We start from the raw sequence: 15,288 nt of genomic DNA, 5'->3' as shown, positions 1-15,288 counted from the left end.
CAGATTAATGATCCAGTCAACCAAAATCGATATTATCAACATGCCAGTAACAAGCCAATTCTCTGAAAGGTACTACAGTAATTTCTACATCAAGCTGTGTATGTCACCACAGATATATAACTTCTTTCTTTCATCACAGTAAAATCCTGATGAGTACCCTGTATAACTGAGTAATTTTAATAAACTAAAACTATGAACAGTGAAACACAAATACAACAATACCTGAAAGGGGCAACTCCTGTCGGGAAGTTGTGGGTCTCAGCCGTAAAGATTAGGTGCATTTTTCCTGGCTTTGCTTGAAAGTTACTAGGTTTTCTTGTATTAGCAGGTCGTAAATTTGTAACATCAAAACCTTCAATTGCACTATAAAAAAAAAAGAAGAAAATTATAATTACTACTGTATTAAACTTACTCTAGGTACAAAAGATTTCCTCGGACACAAATACATATACATTGCATACAGGTACAAAAAAATTAGAATTTTTGAAAATTTGCTTTATGTCGCACCGACACAGATAGGTGCTATGGCAATGATGGGATAGAAAAGGGCTGGAAGTGAGAAAGAGCAGCCATGGCCTTACAGTCCCCATTTGCCTGGTGTGAAAATGGGAAACCACAGAAAACCATCTTCAGCGCTGCCGACAGAAGGGTTCGAACCTACTGTCTCCAGAATGCAAACTCACAGCTGCACGAGCCTAACTGGACGGCCACTTGCTCTGTAATTACAAATTTATCAATAGAGAAAATGAACCGACTGTTGAATAGGTGTGACTTGTTAATCACTGCAGTGGATAGTCCATTTTACATATATAGTAATTACAGTATACCACTCTACTCTCCAGTAAGTGAATGTCACTTTATTTCCTGTATTTAGCTTAAGTCTGTTCTAGAAAACATAGCTGAAATTACTTGAGAACAGATAATTCAAGATTAAAATAAAACATTTTTTAAACATACTCTTTCATGACCAATAAATTACATTATACAGTAGTATTTTGGGGATAATAGGGCATGTTACAACTATTGATTAATTCTTGATTCTTGATAGTACACGCCTAGCAGCCAAGCTGTACACTTCCCAATCACCCAACGACAATAGTTAGCAAGTGCCATAGACCGAAAAAGAGCCACCTACAACAACAGCTTTCACACGCTAGTGTTCATGTATTAACGGTTTCAAACTTCAGCAGCACATTCATCTTCAAATCTGTACAATTTAACTAGAACAAAATATAAGCTATATAGTGGTTGGAATTTAAGTAAATATCATATAATGACCAAAGAGTGCCCCATTTGAACTTGGCATGCACGTGTAACAAAAACAGTACTTCATATGAACTCCACAAAAACTTGCATGAATGTCTTATACTCTTTGTTTAACATTTGCATATTAAAGTGTACTATTGTCTTATGTTGCATGTAATGTATTTTACACAGTATACAATTGAAGAGTACATTCAACACAGGTTTTAATTACCTGGCTTACTGTTATTATAAACGCATACATTTCATTTTGTCAACGTAAATTCAAGCTCAGATTCATATTACTTAATTTGACAAGGTATAGGCCTAATATAAAGTATATTATAAGAGCATACGCAGCTACATTTATGCACATTTCATAGGCCTTACGACTAAAAATAACGCAATATGACAAAGTCATTCTAGGAACTTAGGAACTTGTTTTACTGGTAAAACTTGAACGTTAATGATATATTCAAGGTCAGATGCACATAGCAAATTTTATCATGTGTTGTGATCCTTTTAATGTGTTCAAAAAGAGGTATCTTTTTAATATATTATTGGTTTTCTAAACTTAGACATAAAAAACAGAATTATTCACTCTGAAACATGTTACCTAATGTCAGTCAAATATGAAATGTTTATTGGCAAGGTACAACTATTAAAACATGTATTCTAATGTGTATGTATATGACAGCTGAGGATGACTTGTGAAGAGTCGAAACCGGTCCTGTTATAAAGAAATTTTAATAAATTAGTATTGATCAGGTAGATCTCTTTCTTTCTATGACATGCTATAACTTTCAGCATTCAGTCTGCAAGTTTCTGTGAATTTACTAAACTCCTCCACAATCTCCTATTTGTAACTAGCTCTGTGGCAATCATTAACAACTGAATCTAACAATCCTCAACTTTCTCTTTCCCTCCATGGCCAAGTCCATTAATCTCTATTCCTCCATTCACCTCACAACCCCACCAACAAAACCGGTTTATGCGTGCAGCTTCATCAGTCAAGTTAATTCCTTAGTCTTTATCTCCTCATTTTGAGTACCTTCCTGCCATTGTTCTTTCCTGTTTGTACCAGCAATCATACTTCGATACTTTCATGCCTGTTACTTCTAACTTATGAATAAGATATCCTGAGTCCACCCATCTTTCACCCTGTATAGCACAGTTGGTCTGAAAACAGACTGGTGTAAAGATAGTTTCATCCGGGACCTGATTTCATACAAAATACTGCTGATCAGAACTGTGAGCACACTGCATTAGCTTTGCTGCATCTTGATTCAATTTCTCTTACTATACTCCCATCCTAGGAGAGTCCGACTCCTTGGCTGAATGGTCAGTGTAATGATGGGCAGTCTGAGACGAGTTCTCGAGATTTCTCAAGACTAGTGCAGGCACTATTTCTCACGATAAATTTCAAGAGATCTCGAGAGCGTTGTCCCCGCATTGTGTGGCGAGCAGCGTGTCGTAGGCCTACAGGTAGACCGAGCTTGACGTTGTTTGTGCCAATTATGCAAATAGCCAACCAAGGGCCTTCTTAACTCCCTAAATACATGCCAACAAGCGACTAGGGCATTCATTTCTAAAGAATATGCATCCTGCTTCTGTATGTAGCAGTAAGTATACGAATGAGTAGGCAAAGGACAGAAACTGACAGCCACTGCAGCTACACCTACCTGGATACTAGAGGCATGCATTATTCGAACTCAAGATGGGACAAGATGCACTTTGCATATGCAACCACCATTACGCATGAGGGGAAAGTGCAATCTAAAATGCTCGAGTTTGCTCCACGTCTTTCGACAGGGGTGATGGGCAACTACAAGCAGTGGTGATATGATATTGAATGTAGGGTCTGATAAAAACATGTTGAAAGAATTGAAGATGTTTAAGATTCTGACACTCTGTTTTCACTATCGTTAATGGTATTAAAAGGTTCATAGTTGAACATGCAGTACATTTCCAGGCTTTTGACAAAATTTATTGACTCACACATTTCCATATGAAAATGTTATTTCACGCAATAACTGCTTGTGGTATACTATCAAGTTTGCACTCGTAGTTACTGGGACATTGCACAGATCGCAGCACAGGAAAATCGGTCTTGAGATCTGCGACGTCAGTCTCGAGAGTCTCGAGTGAGAGCTTTGCCTATCACTAGGTCAGCATTGAGGCCTTCGGTTCAGAGGCTTCCAGGTTCGATTATCAGCCGGGTCAGGGATTTTAATTGCATCTGATTAATTCTTCTAGTTCAGGGGCTGGGATTTTGTGTTTGTGCCAACACTCTCTTCAGATTCAGACAACACACCACACTACCAACCACCACAGAAACACACAATAGTAATTACATCCGTCCATATAGAGTTGGCATCAGGAAGGGCAACCGGCCGTTATCTACCTGTTCCACTTGTGTATTATTAACCCGACATTCAATTCTTTTAGGTTTCTTCCCCATTGATATTACTTTAGTCTTGGAAAAGCTAATTTTCATATCATACTCATTGCACTTATCTTTAAATTCCAAGATATTAGACTGCAGGCTTGCAGCACAGTCTGCCATTAAGAGTAAGTTGTCGGCATAGGTCAACTGCTTAGTACATTTCTACCTAACTGAATCCCTCCCTGCAACCTTTCTGTAGATGATCCATGTAAACTATGAAAAAACCCCATGTCTAATCCCTGAATCAGGAACTCATTCTACCGTCAATTATTAGTGCAGCCCAATTTTCAACATGAAGGCTTTTAATAACCTACTTTTAATCCCATAATCGCCCAGAACAGCTAACATCCTTTCCCTCAGTATTCTGTCATATTTAATTTCGTGTGGCTATTTCTAGCCGAGTGCAGCCCTTGTAAGGCGGACCCTCCGACGAGGGTGGGTGGCATCTGCCATGTGTAGGTAACTGCGTGTTATTGTGGTGGAGGATAGTGTTGTGTGTGGCGTGTGAGTTGCAGGGACGTTGGGGACAACACAAACACCCAGCCCCCGAGCCATTGGAATTAACCAGTAAAGGTTAAAATCCCCGACCCGGCCAGGAATCGAACCCGGGACCCTTTGAACCGAAGGCCAGTACGCTGACCATTCAGCCAACGAGTCGGACATTCTGTCATATGCCTTCTCTAGATCTACGAAACAAACACAATTGACTATTCCATTCATAGCATTTTTTTCAATTACATGGTGCAAATTGAAAATCTGATACTGACAGCCTCTCTGTGGGAACAGTGTTTTTTCATTCGACTTACTCTCAACCACTGATCGCACACCCCCACCCCCCTCTTCCAAAATGCCAATGAATACCTTACTTGGTACACCAATCAACGAAATTCGTTGACAGTTGCTGCTATCATTCCTGCTGCCTTACTTTGACGCAAGTGCGATAACAGGTATAACTTGAAAACAATATTCTCGCACCCATGGGTAACTAATGCAAATAAGAAGAAGAAGAAGAAGGAGGAGAAGGAGGAGAAGAAGAAGAAGAAGAAGAAGAAGAATACATACGATATGATCGTGTTGTTTTGAGGTTATATCATGAAACGAGCACTGTATATAGACATATATATCAGTTCCATTAATGTAAATACCTGCAAATAAATATAATTTATTCTTACCTGTATATATAAATTGAACCCATAATTGTGAAACACACTGTAACTTCCAGAATGGTATAGGCATTAGAACGATTGAGAATATTCTATACATTATAATCTGTGTATTATGCACTTGAGTTTTCAAGAAGATATATTTTTGTAATGTAACTTTCTAGAGGCCTGGCCAGGCACCTATATAAAGAGACGATCTTGACGGTGAAGGTTAGTTACAGTCCGTCATTGACAGTTAGTTATGATTTGGAAGTTATGGGTTGAAGAGTCATGGTGTAGCAAGGTTATACTTGTGACCACATGGATGACATGCTTTTAAGCAGTCAACTGTTTTATTTGTGTTTCAATGTTGTCATTTCGATGTGCAGCGATGGACAGTTGTCTTTAAATGGTGATTTGTGAGGTGATTGCTTTGGTTTTGAAAACAGTAATTAAGGTTATGTGTGTGTGTTGTAAATACATGTGAATAAAATAATTGTACCAACTGATAGCATCTCGTGTGCATCTTCGTGGATACGTTAACTTATAGACAGGTACAATTACTGCTTTCATCCAGTCAGATTATATCTTACTAACATTCCATGCTAATTTTACTCAGTGCAGCCATTTCATCCCAGCCTTCCCACTATTTTTCACAAATTCATGTCTAATTTCATCTATTCTTGCTACTTTCCAACAATGGAGTTTATTTACAACGCTTTCCACTTCCCCAAGTGTAATTTCATTTCCCATGAGTTTGGTTAACGACATCAACAGAATGATTCCGTTTTATTTGAGATTTTTAAAATTTTCCTTGCACTTGTCCAGCAATTCCCTGGGAACTATGAGTTCATCTGATTTGCCCAAAACAACATTCATTTGCTTTTTCCCCTCCATTTCTAAGATTCTTTGTTACTATCTAGAAAGGTTTTCCTGCCGCTTGACCAAGACTTCCAGGTCATTACTGAAATCCTCCCATGACTTCTTGGATCCAACAATTATCTGTTTTGCTCTGTTTCAATGGTTCATGGTGTGGGTTACTATAGTCACATCCTAGTTCGTGAACCATGGGCGACGGCTGAGTGGCCTAGTGAGTGGTCCTGAGAGTCGGGATACCAGTTGCTATGGAATAGGAGTGGGCATCTCGGACATATTCTGAGTCGAGGTCCTCCTTGTGCTCAGGTGGCTAGGACTATACAATCCACCATTGGTCCCTGACCCGTTAGTGGAGAGATCCTCACTTGGACTATGTGCAAGTAGGGCAGCATCCTGCTTCATGAATTTACCAAAGTTCAGAATATTTTAAGCAAGCCTCGGACCTATGGGAGTAATGGAATCCCACTCTCATTTGACAGGTGAGGGACTCCTTGGAAACAACTTGGCGAACGAAATGGAATTCGATGGGGAGCTATCAATATTAATGGGGCTTATGGAAGAAAGAAAGTAGAACTGGCTGAGTCAGCAAAGAGGATGCATATGGATTTACTAGCAGTAAGTGATATTCGGGTAAGGGGAGATAACGGGGAAGAGATAAAAGATTATAAAGTGTACTTGATGGGAGTTAAAAAGAGAAGGGCAGAGTATGGAGCAGGATTGTTTATCAGGAATACTATTGCATGCAACATAGTTTCTGTTAGGCAAGTAATTGAGCGAATGATGTGGGTAGATTTGGCAGTTGGGAGGAATTAGGACGATAATTGTCTCAGTGTATTCACCATGTGAGGGTGCGAATAAGGATGAAGTTGACAAGTTTTATGAAGCTTTGAGTGACATCATAGACAGGGTGAACAGCAAGGATAGGATAGTGTCAATGGGCAATTTCAGTGTGAGAGTTGGAAATAGAGCTGAAGGATACAAAAGGGTGATTGGTAATTGTGGTGAAGATATGGAAGCTAATGGGAATGGGAAGCCTGTGCTGGAATTATGTGCTAGTACTGTATGGGTTTAGCAGTTACGAGCATAAGGCTATTCAACGCTACACAAGGGAGGCTATTGGTACCAGATCCATAGTAGACTATATCTTAACCGACCTTGAATTCAGGAAGTCTGTTAGGAATGTACGGGTTTTACGGGGATTTTTCAATGATACAGACCACTATCTGATCTGCAGTGAACTAAGGCCTAGGGTAGAGAAAGTGAAATCTGTCTGCAAACAAATAAGGGTAGAAAATCTCCAGGACAAGGAAATTAGACAGAAGTACATGGATATGATTAGTGAGAAGTTTCGAACAGTGGGCAGTAAACAGGTTCAGGATACAGAAAGAGAATGGGTGACATACAAGGATGCTGTAGTAGAAACAGCAAGGGAATGCCTAGGAATGACTGTGTGTAAAGACGGGAAAAAGCGAACGTCCTGGTGGAATGATGAAGTGAGAGCAACTTGTAAACCTAAAAAGAAGGCTTATCAGAAATGGCTGTAAACAAGGGCTGATGCAGACAGGGAATTGTATGTAGATGAAAGAAACAGAGCAAAACAAATAGTTGTTGAATCCAAAAAGAAGCCATGGGAAGATTTTGCTAATAACCTCGAAAGGCTAGGTCAAGCAGCAGGGAAACCTTTCTGGACAGTAATAAATCTTTGGAAGGGAGGGAAAAATGAGAACTCCTAACAGAACCCAGGGAATCACTGGACAGGTGGAGGGAATACTTTGAAAACCTTCTCAACGTAAAAGGAAATCTTCATGGTGGTGTCACGACCAACCAAGCTCATGGGGAGGAAGAAAATTATGATGGTGAAATTATGCTTGAGGAAGTGGAAAGGATGGTAAAATAATCTCCATTGTCATAAAGCAGCAGGAATAGATGAAATTAGACCTGAAATGGTGAAGTATAGTGGGAAGGCAGGAATGAAATAGCTTCATAGAGTAGTGAGATTAACATGGAGTGTTGGTAAGGTAACTTCAGATTGGACAAAAGCAGCAATTGCACCTATCTATAAGCACGGTTACAGGGAGGATTGCAACAATTATCGAGGTATCGCATTGATTAGTATACCAGGCATTCACTGGAATCTTGTAAGGGAGGATGCAATGAGTAGTTGAGAGGAAGTTGGATGAAAACCAGTGCGGTTTCAGACCACACATGGGCTGTCAGGATCAGATTTTCAGTATGTGTCAGGTAACTGAAAAATGTTACAAGAGAAATAGACAGTTGTGTTTATGTTTCGTAGATCTCCAGAAAGCATATGACAGGATACCGAGGGAAAAGATATTCACCATAGTGGGAGACTGTGGAATTAAAGGCAGACTATTGAAATCAATCAAAGGCATTTAGGTTGACAATTGTGCTGCAGTGAGAACTGATGGTAGAATGAGCTCTTGGTTCAGGGTACTTAACGGTGGTTAGACAAGGCTGTAATCTTTCACCTTTGCTGTTCGTAGTTTACATGGATCATCTGCTGAAAGGTATAAAGTGGCAGGGAGGGATTCAGTTAGGTGGAAATGTAGTAAGCATCTGGCCTATGCTGACGACTTGGTCTTAATGGCAGATTGTCCCAAAAGCCTGCAGTGTACAGTAATATCTTGGAACTTGAAAACAGGGTAAATGGGTATGGTATGAAAATTAGCCTCTTGAAGAATAAATTTATGTCAGAAGGTAAGAAATTCAATAGAATTGAATGTGAGATTGGTGATACAAAGCTGGAACAGGTAGAAAATTTAAGTATTTAGGTTGTGTGTTCTCCCAGGATGGTAATATAGTAAGTGAGATTGAATCAAGGAGTAGTAAAGCTAATGCAGTGAGGTCGCAGTTGCGAACAACAGTGTTCTGTAAGAAGGAAGTCAGCTCCCGGACAAAACTATCTTTACATCGGTCTGTTTTCAGACCAACTTTGCTATACGGGAGCGAAAGCTGGATGGACTCAGGATATCTTATTCATTAGTTCGAAGTAACAGACATGAAAGTAGCGATAATGATTGCTGGTACAAACAGGTGGGGACAATGGTACGAGGGTACTTGGAATGAGGAGATAAAGGCTAAGTTATGAATGAACTTGATGAATGAAGCTGTATGCATAAACTGGCTTAGGTGGTGGGGTCATGTAAGACGAATGGAGGAGGATAGGTTACCTAGGAGAATAATGGACTCTGTTATGGATGGTAAGAGGAGTAAAGGAAGACCAAGACGACGATGGTTAGACTCAGTTTCTAACAATTTAAAGATAAGAGGTACAGAACTAAATGAGGCCACAGCACTAGTTGCAAACAGAGGATTGTGGCAATGTTTAGTAAATTCACAGAAGCTTGCAGAATGAACGCTGAAAGGCATAACAGTCTATAATGATAATGTATGTATCCTCTGTTTCATTCATTTACACACAGTTCCCTGTGTGCAGCAGTCCTTGCTTGGAGCCACTTTTGATACTCCTTCCTTTTACATTTACAAACTGCCCTCACTTCATCATTCCGCTAAGATGTTTGCTTTTTCCCCCATCTTTACACACGATTGTTTCTAGGCATTCCCTTGCTGTTTCTAGTACAGTATCCCTGTATGCCACCTATTTCTATATCCTGAACCTGCTTACTGTCTACAGTTTGGAACTTATCACTAATATCCATGCACTTCTAATTTTCTCATCATGAAGATTTTCTACCCTTATTCGTCTGCAGACTTTCTCTCTCCTAAGCCTAAAGATACTAAGTTCACTACAGATCAGATAGTAGTTTGTATCAACAAAAAATTCCTTGAAAACCTGCATATTCCTTACAGATTTCCTCACTTCAAAGTCAGTTATGATATAGTCTATTATGGATCTTGTACCCCTACCCTTCCATGTGTAGCGGTGAATAGCTTTATGCTGTAACTGCAAATCCCATACCATCACAGAAATCCAGTAAACTATTCCGATTCCTATTAGATTCCCACATCTACCCTATCACCTTGTCAAATCCTTCAGGTCTATTTCCAACTTTCGCATCGAAATCGCCCATTAGAACTATCCTATCCTTGCTATTGACCCTGACTATGATGTCACTCAGTGCTTCATAAGACTTGTCAACTTCATCCTCATCTTCACCCCTCACATGGTGAATACATTGAGTTAATTCTCATCCTAATTCCTCGAACTATCCACGTCATTTGCTCATTTATGTGCCTAACAGAAACTATGCTGCATGCAATAGTATTCCTGATGAACAGTCCTACCCCACACTCTGCCCTTCCCTCGTTAAGACCTGTTAAGAACACTTTATAATCTCCTATACATTCCTCATCTCCCCTTACCCAAGTATAAAGAACTCCTAACACATCGAGACGCATAGTCTTTGCAGACTCAGCCAGTTCTACTTTCTTCCATCTACAAGCCCCATAAACAATGATAAATCCCCCACTGAATTACATTTTGTACTTTAAGTTGTTTCCAAAGAGTCCCTCACCTGTCAAATTGAAATAGGACTCCATTACTCCCTTAGGTCTGAGGCTTGCTTAAAATATTCTGAGCATGCTAGGTAAAAATTTTGTGAAGCAGGAGGCTACCCTCTTACACATAGTCCCAGTGAGAATCTCTCCTGTTACAGGTTAGGGACCACCAGAGGATTATATAGTCCTAGCTGACTGAGCACAAGGGCACGACTCAGAAAATGTCTGAGATCCGCAATCTTATTCCATTGTAATTGTTATCGCGACATTCAAAACCAATTACTAGGCCAATCAGCCGCTGCCCATGGTTCGCAAACTAGGACATGACTACAGTAATCCACACCAGGAAAAAAAAAAATGGAAGTTCCTATGATGTTCCTTAACTCTCGCTGTTAACTTATGTCTTAGTCAACCAGAGAAATCTGAGCATGCCATACATAATGATCATTAAAACATTTTTGATGCAACATCTGTCACTTGCGAGGAGAAGCATTTTACACCTAGAATCACCTGTGAGGTGTGATAGAAATTGCTAAACATCCAAGTAATTTTAATAAAGAGGATGGCTATGTACTGAGTAGATCTTGGCAGCAAGATCCAAATCATGTCAGCCTACAACAGTTGTAACCAAACCTAATATCCCCAAAATATCATCATGTTAACATACGGTTTCATCCAAGCATTAGCTTCACAAAGACCTATCTATCACAGCTGCTCTCATTAGAAAAATAAGAAATTTTTCCCTTTGAGAAAAGGTAATGAACATGAATATGTCTTTCGCCGCAGTATCTTTGGTGATCAAGGCCTATGGTAACGACTAATATGATGTCACTGATGGTATATTTTCCATTTGAACACACACCATTTGTACAAATCAAGGTCTACGGTAATGACTAGTGTGATGTCGCTTCCGTCATACATTTTGTCGCATTTGTAACCGTACGTATGTACAATCCCCGAATTTTTAGGTTAGGAAATTTTCGTATATAGTTTGTAATGTTAAAGTCATGTAAATCATGTAATTTTGTTTATTTAGAATGTAAAAACATAATATTATAAGAAGAATGTGTAGTTAGGGAATATTGCATATGTGCATCATTATATTTTGTATAATTTCCGTTTGGGTAAGAGTCTGTAAATATGGCCTAGCCGTAAGGATTGTGCAACCGGGAAAACAGCGACTATATCGGGAAGGACGATGTGTTGCAACAAAGTGGCTTGGAAACACGGGGTACGGCAGGTAGTATAGGCAGAAGAATTGGAGTGGATCAATGTGGATATACGTGAGTGGACGTTCAATGTCACATCAGACACTCAATAGCCAATACGATGGCTTTGTTTTAAGCAACGTTGGGTTGACTGAGTGACATGTCAAGATGTGCCTTGCTACCAGTAAATTTTTCGGAACGCTATTACCACGTGTAGCAAGCCTATATAAGCATGTACGCATGTGCGGCAAGTCATTCTGACTCTGATTCTGTTTCTGGTTGTGTTTGTGTTCTTGATTCTGTGAGTTTCTCACTCGGACCGGCGCGCGGGAGCTACTTTGTGCAGATTCCTAGGCGATGCTCTACTGTTCTTAAGTATATTTTACCTACGGAGTGAGCACGCTAAATATCACTGATGCTACGAGTTTCTGGTGACCGTTATGTAAAAGACACCACTAAGTGTTTATTTGTAATTCCAACTCTGTACAATAATTAGACTATAAATCTTCTATGAGATAATGAACAGTGAATGTGTGGTGGTGCACAGAGCTAATTCTTGGGAAAGGAATTCATCGTCGGCTGAGCATGCTGTTTAGGTTGGAGAAACGTGAGGCGTGACACTATCCTATGCAGTGTGTAAATAAAGTTAGAGACGCTCTTCGTAAAGAAGGTTGCATCCGTACGTAGAGAAAGTCGTCGTACTTTGCCTTTGTAAGCGGCACACGAGTTGGTTTCATTTAGTGATTTTTTTTTTTTTAATTGGTGATTTTAGTGGTTGGTAATTTGCCTTTGTAAATGGCAAACACGAGTTGGTCTTGTGAAGTGGGTGTTTTTTTTTTTTTTTTGTTTTTTTTTTTTTTTGGTAGTTGTTTGTAATTTGCCTTTTGTAAACAGCGAACAGGAGTTGGTCTCATCAAGTGATGATTAATGTGGTGTTTGTTTGTTTCTTTGTTTGTTTGTTTGTTTGTTTCTTTCTAAACATGGAAGGAAACTTGCAGTGAATCTTTTATCAGTAGAGTATGGATGAACCTGGCATGCTACCCAAATCTAATTTCAGGGGTAAACAGGTAAGGTTATAAAGTAAGTCTGGAGCTTCGTCAGCCTGATGACCGTCGCCTTGGGAGAGGGAGTTACTCATTGCTCTATATAGTTATATATTCCTGTAATTGTTTGGTATTTATACTTATTTCACTCACCGTTTATTCATTTCATAATTTCTATAGCTGGAAGATGTTACACATTACACAAATTTTCGGAAGACCCCCAGCCATAAGACATATTCATGTCAAAAACCAACACTGAACAACTTTTGTAGCAAAAAAAAAAACTGAAACAATACCATTTTTTATGAAGTGAAAATACACAGTATTTTGATTAGAAGAACAGAAGCAAAATTAATAATGAATAAAATGTGTGAGAATGATGATAATTATTGAAGTGAAGTGGACAGTTCTTTGTCTGAAAGTGATGTTATGCATGATCGATTTAGGTCAGGTACAAAAAAACATGGCAGAAAGAATGAAGATGATGGGATATGACTTGCTGGGGAAAAGAGTCCAATTGTTCATTCTTCATTCACTTATTCATCAGAAACTGCAAAAGTGTCTGAAATACTTCAGAGTAAATATGCAGTTCAGAGTTTTCACAATTTTTAGATCACACGGTCTCTCTTTCCTGTCATTGCTCATGAAATGAATGATTATGCTACAAAAAAAAGTAGTCTGAATCCAATAGCAGGAAATGAGTAGAGGATATCAGATGATTCAAAACTAATGACAATGAAATAAAGGATAATTTGGTTCTCTGAATGTTAATGTCATAGTTTTGAAAGTCCGTATTCAATTGTACTGTAACACAGATAAGTGCATCTTCATATCCCAGAGTATTTTCATTCCATTCTGAAGTGCCATTAATGAAGAGTACAAAACGCCTATACACTAAATTAAAAAACCTCGCAATATTCCTATTGTGTGATGACCTGTGATAAGTATTGATTTCACGTGCACGGTAGTGCAGAGCAGAGCTTCAAACTCGCAGGTCAGGAGATTTAAGTCCAGTTTCTGAGTAAACTCACACACCTTTTAAATACAAGACAAATAGGCTAAAGTACTGATGAAAACTTGAATTTTTTAAATTGTTTTTACAAATGAGATTAAGGGATTTTTTGAATCATGTGCACCATAGTCCAGAAATTTGGTTGGATACGTCTTAATTACATTTTTCATTTAACAAACAAACAAACAAACAAACAAACAAACAAACCGCATGGCACCATGGCTCTAATGAGCTTTCGTCCAACAAGCAACTGCTGCTCCACCCAAAAGACTGCATATTATTAAGTGACATGTGGACAGCACAATGAATCCTCTCGGCCTTTCTTCTTTGCTTTCTAGGCCAGGGCTGCTGTCTCACTGTCAGGTAGCTCCTTGATTATTCCCACGAAGACTAGTGGACCTCAAACCAATCCTCATATCCAGGTAAAAATCCCTGTTCTGGCCAGGAATCAAACTCAGGGTCTTACAGGTAAAGGTAGACTCGCTATAAATACATTCTATAGTATATGTTTTGTGGATTAAGAAGAAACAGAACTGGTGAGGAGAGAGCCATCTACATGAAGATGGCACACTGTGAAGATGAGGAATTTGTCATTGTATCAAATTTTGCTCGTTCTCTCTTTCTACACTGTCCTGTAATTATGTTTATCCTTGTCACTGTCATAACACATTCTCCCACCTCAGAACAACCACACTGAAGATAAATGTACCTCTTGCTCCAGAAAACAAGTTTACACCTTTCAAAATGTTGCCAACAAAAAGTTCATATGTAAATTTATAAAATTATGAGGTTTAGAATCAGCGCACATAGTACCAGTACAGTATGTGCAGCAAGAGTAAAGAAGGAATCTACAAAATCTCTGTAGTGGAACACTAACACACTTGCAGCAAGTTGAGGAAGTTTATTTAACCGAACAGGAAAACACAACAAATGCATGAATCTAAACCAAAGATAGAAAGCTAAAAATGAGGAGTGAAATGTGACGAACATAAAAGATATTCCTTCTCCTGCAAAAAGACAAAGTCTTCAACGTCTGTGGATCCCATTCCATGAAGAAATTGAGAAGCAAAAACAAGCTTACCAAGGGCTGAGAAGAAACGGAACTGGTGAGGAGAGAGCCATCTACATGAAGATAGCACCGTGTGAAGATGAGGAGTTTGTCATCACATCACATTTTGCTCATTTTCTCTTCCTACACTGTCCTGTGATTATGTTTATCCTTAGCTTACATTTGTAGCCTCATTCTTAGCTTTACATATGCAGCAGTAACCTGGAATGACACCTTAAGTCAGAAAATGTATTTTTTGTTTGTTTGTTTGTTTGTTTGTTTGTTTGTTTGTTTGTTTGTTTGTTTGTTTGTTTGTTTGTTATTTGATAGTACATAAAATACCAATGGTGCTCTTGAAAACCAGAAATCTCTAGCCTGAAAATTGAGCACTGCTATCAGGTTTAATGCTTGGACAGAATTTACAGAATTGTTTGTTAAGTGTGCATAACCTGCATAAAAGGCCTTTTCAGACTTGCCAGAGCACTGAGGGCACTGTTAATACTACAATAATGTAGTTCAAGGATCAGGCTAACAAATGAGCTGAAATGAACAATATACAGTATATTTCTTACATCTCGATTTTTTTTTTTTCCCTCGCCCTGTAAAATCTTGCTGCGTGACTTACGGTATGGTTTCCTCAAGAGCATCACATACATTCCTTCCCTTGTTCTTAGCTTTCTATCTTTCACTGAAGAATATATTACTGCACATAATGATGGAATTAACAAATTTCAAGGCAACTAGTAAATACATCGAATCAGCAAAGTGTGAAGTTAGTGGCCTTTCAGAGAA

The 15,288-nt window shown here is 38.9% G+C and overlaps 1 protein-coding gene across 2 annotated transcripts in view; it reads right to left on the bottom strand.

The window, feature by feature from the left end:
* The window catches only part of Pfas (phosphoribosylformylglycinamidine synthase), a 275,681-nt gene that overhangs the window by 147,934 nt on the left and 112,459 nt on the right, over positions 1-15,288 (bottom strand). For both annotated transcript variants that reach the window (XM_067143336.2, XM_068226729.1), the window contains exon 7: positions 223-363. In XM_067143336.2, coding sequence (XP_066999437.2) covers positions 223-363 — 141 coding nt within the window. The remainder of the gene's footprint in view (positions 1-222; positions 364-15,288) is intronic.

Source organism: Anabrus simplex, chromosome 3 (assembly GCF_040414725.1).
Source record: "Anabrus simplex isolate iqAnaSimp1 chromosome 3, ASM4041472v1, whole genome shotgun sequence".
NCBI lineage: Eukaryota > Metazoa > Arthropoda > Insecta > Orthoptera > Tettigoniidae > Anabrus > Anabrus simplex.
The sequence above is the reverse complement of the archived record's forward strand: the minus strand, read 5'-3'. Positions and strand labels throughout refer to the sequence as shown.